This window comes from Neophocaena asiaeorientalis, unplaced genomic scaffold (assembly GCF_003031525.2).
Source record: "Neophocaena asiaeorientalis asiaeorientalis breed wild unplaced genomic scaffold, Neophocaena_asiaeorientalis_V1.1 scaffold171, whole genome shotgun sequence".
Classification (NCBI taxonomy): Eukaryota; Metazoa; Chordata; class Mammalia; order Artiodactyla; family Phocoenidae; genus Neophocaena; species Neophocaena asiaeorientalis.
The window spans coordinates 6,320,926-6,329,174 of NW_020174013.1; the positions used below are offsets into that span (position 1 = coordinate 6,320,926).

The window sequence follows — 8,249 nt, forward strand, 5'->3', positions numbered from 1 at the left end:
TTTTTTTTTTTTTTTTTTTGGCCACATGGTGCAGCTTGTGGGATCTTAGTTCTCTGACCAGGGATTGAACCTGGGCTCCAGCAGTGAAAGCGCAGAGTCCTGACCACTGGACCACCAGGGAATTCCCCGATAGTATTTCTTAGTTAGGAAATTTTTTGATGCCTGTAGTTATAAATAGCTTTTTATTCCTGTTACTGTTTATGTGTCATTTCCCATTTTTTTCCTTGATAGTTTTGCCAGAAATTTCTCTTTTATTGTCTAAAAGAATGAAATTTTAGTTTAGTTGATCTTCTTTATTGTATGTCTGTTTTCTGTTTAATTTATTTTTGCTCTTTATTATTTTCTTCCTTCTACTTTTCGTTGGCTTTACCCTGATATTAACTATACCAGTTTTCCAAGACCAATTTTTAGCCCATTAATTTCATTTATCTACTTTTCTGTTATTAGTAATTAAGATTATAAATGTCCCTCTGTATCTCATATTTTTATATGTAGTATTTTCTTTATCACTTGGTTCTAAGTATTTCCTAATTTACTTTATAATTTTGCATTTGATTGAGAGTTAATTTCCAAGGAAATGTGGTTCTGTCTAAATAAATAAATCTATCTTAATTGCTTTGGGGGTTGTGATCAGAGAGCATGTATGATACCAATTATTTTAACATATCGTGATTTCCTTTAGGGCCTGGAATATAATCCTCCTGAGGACTGTGCTCCCTAGGTCTTGCCCACTTTCACCTCAGCCTAGTCACAGCTAACTTTCTGTTTGGTCTGTTCTCTCTTGTAGCAGTTTAGAAAATACCTCAAGGTTAAAGCTTGGGTCAGTGTGGAAGCTCATCTCTCATACTTCCTCTTCCTGAACTATCTTAGCCTCTCCTTCTTGCCTGCATTGCTTGTTCTCCAGTGTCTCCACATAGCTGTATTTCATATTTGCCTGGTTTGTGTCTGGAATCAGAGCTGGGGGGGAAGAACCCACAGTTATGCTCAGGGTAGGTTTGGAAGTGACATTAGGGCCATGGGGCTACTATGGCCTGCTGCCCCTGGAGCTTTCTCGTGATAATAATCAAAAGGTATGAGTACACATAAGAACATAGCTCTTGGGTGTCTTATAGATTGATTTTAGTGAATGACAACCAAGTCTTAAGAAATCTGATTATGAGTGAGGGATTTTGCTTTGAGTACTGTGCATTGAAGCAAAAATTGACTGGATGGCATACTTCTCATATATAAAAATTTTTGCCTTGATCGTGGTTTGAGATTTACTCATGAGAGTTTATATTTCTACTTGGAAAAAACCATATGCTCATTAATTTTAAAATAGATTTGATGGTCTGAATGCTATAATTTGTGCTGGAGTTATACATGTAAAATTTTTGTAAAACTCTTAACTGAGCAAATCAATAGTATTGAATATATATGGGTATCAGTTAGCCATTGCCAGAATAATGTCACATGTTACAGATTGGGTTCCTGGGGAACAGATTCTGAGATGAGATTTGCATGCTGGAAGTTTATTAGGGAGTACTGTTGGGATCAACACCTGTGGAAGAGAAGGGAAGGAGGCAGGATTGAACAGAGGGAGAAGGTAGGCTCTGATACAGTGTGAATGAAGGCCTCACCCTTTACACTCCTGCATCATTGGATGCTGGCTGCCCCAGGAAGAGGGCATGACCTTGGGCGATGAACCTTTCTTAATTTGCGTTCATTCCAAAGAGGAGCAGCGCTGTAGGCTGTTTGCTCACAGCACTTCTAAGCATTGGGTGAATAAGCTCTTAATTCTCAAAAGGGAAAATGCAGTCTCTATTACAATGCCCAGAATTTCATTGGCTTATAAACAACAAACATTAATTTCTCATGCAGCCCTGTACAGATCGTCTAGGATTCTGCTGAACTGAACTGTGCTGATTCGGGTGAGAAGCTGCAGGTTAGGTCCACATCTGGTGCATGTATCTCTCATCCTCTGTTGACAAAAGTCAGTAGCACAAGTCCAAATGCACAGGCTCATGTCAAGGCTCTGTTATGTCACACATCTTAAGAGCCAGTTGGCCACACAAGTCACATGGCCAGGCCCAACCTCAGCAGAGTGGAAGAATATGCTCCCTTGGAGGTCCAGGAGAGGGAGTGAATTTTTGCCAAACAATAGTCCAGTTTACCAAAGTGTGATTCTGCTTAATGAACAAAAGATAAGAATTCCACTGCCAAGATTTCATTGTCACTCTTTCTCCTAAAATACTTCTGTTTGTCATCTCCATCTGTTTTGAATGAGATGAAATGTGACAACACCTTCACCACTATTTGGCAGAGAGAACAGCTTGTGCTGAGTTCTTATGATTTTCAAAATTTAGATTTGAATGGATTTATGTGTATCTATATCTCTATTGAAAAGATGATATCTTTGCAAAGTATTTATCTGGAGGGAGGATTTTCGGTTTCAAGTTCTTTATCTTATTTTAAATTGAGGTATATTTATAATAAATGTATTAAGTACACTTAGGTGCACAGCTTATACGTTTTTACATATGTCTCCATCCGTGTAACCACCACCCAGATGTAGATGATGAACAGGCTTCCCTCATGCTTCTTCCCACTCAATGATCCCCTCTTCTGAGGTAATCATTGTTCTGACTTCTTTCATCATAAATGAATTGTTATTTTTCTCAAAATTCATAAAAATGGAATCAGCCAATATGTTCTCTTATATGTCTAGCTCTTTGAGTTTTTATCTTAACTGATAAACTGTAAGTTGTTGGTTACATTGTCAAACTCCTACGTCTTTTCTTAGCTTATTTCTGTGAGTCTTCACTGGATGTTGTCTCTTTTGTTTTAGAAACTATATTTTGTGTTTTACTTACTAGCTTTTTGTGGTTGGATTAGACTGTACAAAAGCTCGTTCAGAAGAAACTTCTGTGTATGTCAGAAAGACAGTTAATATGGACTGCTAGCAAATAACGTGATCCTCTGGTTTCCTTTGTAAACCTGGCCATTGATTTTTAACAGGATTATTCCTTAGGCATTCCACAGTACCTGTGTCTCATGGGATGTTTATTTTCTACACATACTGATCATTCCTGCACTTTCCCTTGGGCTGTGGTCTAAAATGTGTGGGCTATGGAGGTTTCATAGCTGTGGTCAGCCTTAGTCCGACTCACTCTTTCCATTTGATCTGTGACACAAAGCAGGAGCTAGTTTTCAAAAGCAAATGCTTACTTCAGTGTTCAGTAACACAAACACACTCTGTAAAGAACAGAACCTTTAAAAACAACCTGATCACTTGGGATTTTGGTTACAGTCACTTATCCTAGAGGCTAGGATATTACTTTGGTACTTATTAGATAATAAGTATCAAAGCCTTATTAGATAATAGCCCATCGTCATTTTAAAAAGTGCCTATAAGGAAGGCATTTGCATTCATCTAACATGAACAAAAGACTGAAAATCCATTCACGCTTTGAGTGGTTGGTATAATAACAGCTGAGAAAGCTCATTTAATTCTGTGACTTTTGGTTTCAGAGCACCTGTTCAATATAAAAATTACTTGTATCTCCTGAGGAATCTCAGCAGCAGTTAATTTGTATAATTATTGATTTTGAATACTTTTTTTTTTAGTTATCCACTGTAAATTTAGGAGTTTTAAAAACAGTTGTTTATGGAAATATATTATTATTTGAAGGGACCCCTCAATGCTGTTGATCTGTTCATTTTTATAGATCAGTTATCTAGAAACAATCGTTTTTTAGTTTCAGGGATGGTGTTAAGAGTGTATAAATGTAACATACAGTTAAAACTGCTGAATCTGTCAAGTGAGAGGTTAGCTACAGAAGTGGAATTTAGTTGATTCTGAAGTTTGCAGAGCATAAGGGAAGAATCAAGATCAATTCTAATATTTTTGTAACCCCTGCTGCAGAAGGGTGAGAAGAAATTCACTTGAAAGTTGAAGTTATTATTCCATGACTGTGACACATATAGCAAAAGACTGCACATGGTCAGTATGGTCTTAGCTGTGATTATAACTAGGAAATTGATAATGAAATCCTTACTTGCTTTTGTTTTGTGGAATCCAATGATTTATTTTAGGGGCGATGTCAGCCCTTGTTAAAGCAGTTAGTTACTCTTCCTAATCATGTCCTAAATTCTGCCTTTAGCTCTGTCAACAAATTCATATTCAGCATCTTTATGTATCACAGTATAAATACATACTTCTAATGTGTATTTTAGCTAATAATTTTTTTCTCTCTAATAGATGTTAGTTGATATTGGAGCTTATCTTATGCTTTTGTACCAGTGGGGAACTGTCCACTGTCCCCTACCAGATATTTTGGGATCACTTATAAGCTAAATTTTTAAGAAACATAGATGTGACTCTATCCTCATTTATGAAATTTTTAATAATTATCAGAAGATACTTTGTGTAAAAGGTGTAAAACTTGGCTTTCACATGTTAGAAAGTTTAAACAGAACTAGTTCTCACTTGGCAAGGATTTGATCACCAACCAAATCTGTACCACACCTATATGCTTATCCAGACACAACTGACTGTCCTGTTCATCAGTTTTCCTGCTACACATACAAATACGCATGCATATTTTGAATAGATCTTTTTAAAATAAGCTAGACCCAAGGTACTTCTGAAAAAAGCCACTTATATTATTCTAATCTATCTTTCCTCCTTTCAAATCACTCACCCTTGAAATATATATGAAATCCACACTGGCCCAGGTAGCTGTTCCAAGCAAGCCTGGTCATCTATTCTTGGTCTTACAGAGTTTCAACCAAGTTACTGTTTTTACATGGATATATAATTTTGTTTGTTTTGTTTTGTTTAACATGGATGTGTAATTTTGTCTTCACCATTCTCAGTTTCATTGTTTTTTCTCCGTCTCTTGTTCTTAGTATATCTTGTTCCAACCTGAGAATATTTTTTCTCACTCTGATACATCCTCTGTCTACATATTTTTCCCTTGTCAAGGAAGGCTGTGCCAACCTTATACAATAGCTGAAGTGACTCTGGCACTTTTAACCAAAAGGATGATGGAACTTTCTGGGTTCGCATTTTAATTCCTGGAGGTCCTAGATCTTCATAGTTAGGTTGCTATAACAAACAAATGCATTTAAAAAAAAATACAGGGCTTCCCTGGTGGCGCAGTGGTTGAGAATCTGCCTGCTAATGCAGGGGACACGGGTTCGAGTCCTAGTCTGGGAGGATCCCACATGCCGCAGAGCAACTAGGCCCGTGAACCACAACTACTGAGCCTGCGCGTCTGGAGCCTGTGCTCCGCGACAAGAGAGGCCGTGATAGTGAGAGGCTCGCTCACCGCGATGAAGAGTGGCCCCCGCTTGCCACAACTAGAGAAAGCCCTCACACAGAAACGAAGACCCAACACAGCAAAAATAAATTAATTAATTAATAAACTCCTACCCCCAACATCTTCTAAAAAAAAGAAAAACCTTAAAAGGTACAAATCAACATGTTCTTAAAAGCAATACGTGGTGTTTTAAATAACTGCATAAATCCATTGTTTAAATTTTTTTCTTAATTGTGTTACTAAAAAAGTAAATACTAAGTATATTGTTGCTAATTAAGTGCATCATGCATTTTAATATTTCTGTTCTTAAATAATCTAGCAAGTTTGCATTTCTGGCTGATCTTTTCTCTCCATTTTCTTTGTTTATTTTTTAGTTTCATGCTATGGATACGTTGTATAGGCACAGCTATGATTTGAGCAGTGCAATTAGTGTCTTAGTACCACTTGGGGGACCTGTTTTATGCAGAGATGAAATGGAAGAATGGTCAGCCTCTGAAGCTAGTTTATTTGAAGAGGCACTGGAAAAATATGGCAAAGACTTCAACGACATACGTCAAGACTTTGTAAGTAGAAAATTGTGAATTAAATAAAAGTTGGGGTGGGAATATTTTATCTGTTTTAAAAATTTGGCAAATCTTAAACTATTCATCTAGCAAGCCTCTGACGTAGTAATTTTCATCTGCTCAACATAGAATGCAGGCCAGTGTTGTGGAGGGAGAAACTGACATTTGTCTTGAGAAGTAATTGTAAGACCCAGGGTCAGGAAGCCCTGAGTTCTTGCTATAAACCTTGGCAATATGAATTAATCCTCTTCACCTCTCTCTGAGTTCCAAGTTAAAAATATGCACAGCTTTTCTAACCATTTGCACTAAATATTTCTGATCTCTGCTTTTTAAGCTTGTTGCTGTCTTTTAGAACTTCGGTATTTTTCTAGTTATCTTACCAATCATTGAGCTGGAATTTGATACAGACCTCTATTATAGAAATGACCTGTATCAAGCAGAGCAGAAGAATTTGCTTTATGGGTTTTTGATCTTTACTCTTCTTGATGATATGCAGGATCTTACTTGCATTTTAAATACTAGGTAATCTTGTCTACTATTATGTACTTCCTTTGTCTTTATGGAATTGCTGTATTTAATTAACCTTACAGTCTCTTTGAAATGGGGAGATTTCTATTTGAGAAGTTCATAAATAGCTTTCTATAACAGCCATTCTTTTTTTTCAAAAATATTTATTCATTTATTTATTTGGCTGCCTCAGGTCTTAATTGTGGTGCATAGGATCTTAGTTGCAGCGTGTGAGATCTTAGTTGCGGCACGCAGGCTCTCTCTTGCGGTGCACAGGCTTCTCTCTAGTGGCGCACGGGCTTAATAGTTGCAGCGCATGGGCTCTAGAGCATGCGGGCTCAGTGGTTCTGGCACATGGGCTCTCTAGTTGTGGCACGCGGGCTCTAGAGCACATGGCTTAGTTGTCCCATGGCATGCAGGATCTTAGTTCTGCAACCTGGGATCAAACCAGCATCCCCTGCATTGCAAGGCCGATTCTTAACCACTGGACCACCAGGGAAGTCCCAGCAGCCATTCTTTTTTAAAAATTATGAAAATAGACTCATTATAGCCTATGAAGTATTTGATGTGAGCTAGGATCCTGCCTTTTATATTGTTGCATCTTTTTAAAATTATTTCTAAAGGAAAATTTTACTTATCTATATGAGTTGATATACTAAATCCTAAACACGATAATTAAAGCTGTTAGTGTCACTGGCATTTGTTTTGGCAAAACTTTACTGACACCCAGATTGTTATATGTCATGGTTTCAATTTACAGGGTGTGCAGCTGGGAATTTAAAATGCATTGGTGGCATTTAGCTTCAGGTGGTCAGAATAGCACAGCAGTGCAATGCTACTAATATAATATAACTACACCACTAAATAAAAACCGCAAAAACAAAACCCCCTAAAGAACAAAGGCTGCAGGCCTGATAAAAGAGTAGAAGATGAGAAATACTAAAGTGAAACTAGTTTTTCCTGCACTGAGTGTGACATGCTCATTTTATGTCCTGATCATCATTCTGAACTCAGTTCAATTCAGCAAATGTTTATTAAGCACCTGCAACATACCAGGCCCTTAAGTGTGCACTAGACATGCATCAGAAATGTGATGTGGTCCTTACTTTAGGGAATGATTCATAGTGAAAATCAAGAGATTGAAAGATAAGCCCTCAAATAAAATATAATGTAATTACTTCTGTCAGTAGTAAGAACGAGCGTTATGGAAGTAGTGGGAAGGGAACTATTAGTTGTGCCAGTCAACTCAGGAGTGTCTTCACGGAGTTAACTGGCATTTCATCTGGACCTCTGATGGTAACGGGAGAGAACAGCAGATTGGCGGGTATACACTGAGCTGTGAAACTTTTAGACAGCCTTCCTGGGCACTTAATACAGGACTAGGAAATAACGCTGAACAGTAGCTTGGTGCAATATACGTGGACATAGAGGCTGGCATTCATAGAAGGTAAAATAACGGTGTGAAAACGAGTATAACAGCAATAATGCTGTTAAATGGTATTTTGTTACCTTCATGATCTAACAAAATTCTTGTAAATTTGTGGCATGATAAAGTTTTTCTGAAGGTGGTTAGAACGCTTGTTGATGAGCCAGTCCACATTAGGTTTGTTGTATTTTGGAGCTTGGTATTGGCCGCCAGTGTCAAAAAGCTTAGATAGACCATCAGGAGGCTAACACTTCAGAGGGTTTATGTTTTGTGTAGTTTTGGGTGTTTGTTAGTTTTTTTAGATCCTTAGGCTTTGTTTTGTTTGTTTGTTTATTTATTTTTATTGAAATATAGTTGATTTACAGTGTTAATTTCTGCTGTACAACAAAGTGCTTCAGTCATACATACATATATATACATACTTTTTTTTTTTTTTTTTTTTTTTTTTTT

General features: G+C 37.2%; 1 protein-coding gene across 4 annotated transcripts in view; it reads left to right on the plus strand.

Moving 5' to 3' along the window:
- MTA3 (metastasis associated 1 family member 3) overlaps positions 1 to 8,249 on the plus strand; it is a 196,583-nt gene that overhangs the window by 139,750 nt on the left and 48,584 nt on the right. For all 4 annotated transcript variants that reach the window (XR_003004294.1, XM_024753600.1, XM_024753599.1 and 1 more), the window contains exon 9: positions 5,678 to 5,866. Coding sequence is in view for 3 of the 4 variants with exons in the window: in XM_024753600.1 (XP_024609368.1) it covers positions 5,678 to 5,866 (189 nt within the window). In the remaining variant the exon portion in view is untranslated. The remainder of the gene's footprint in view (positions 1 to 5,677; positions 5,867 to 8,249) is intronic.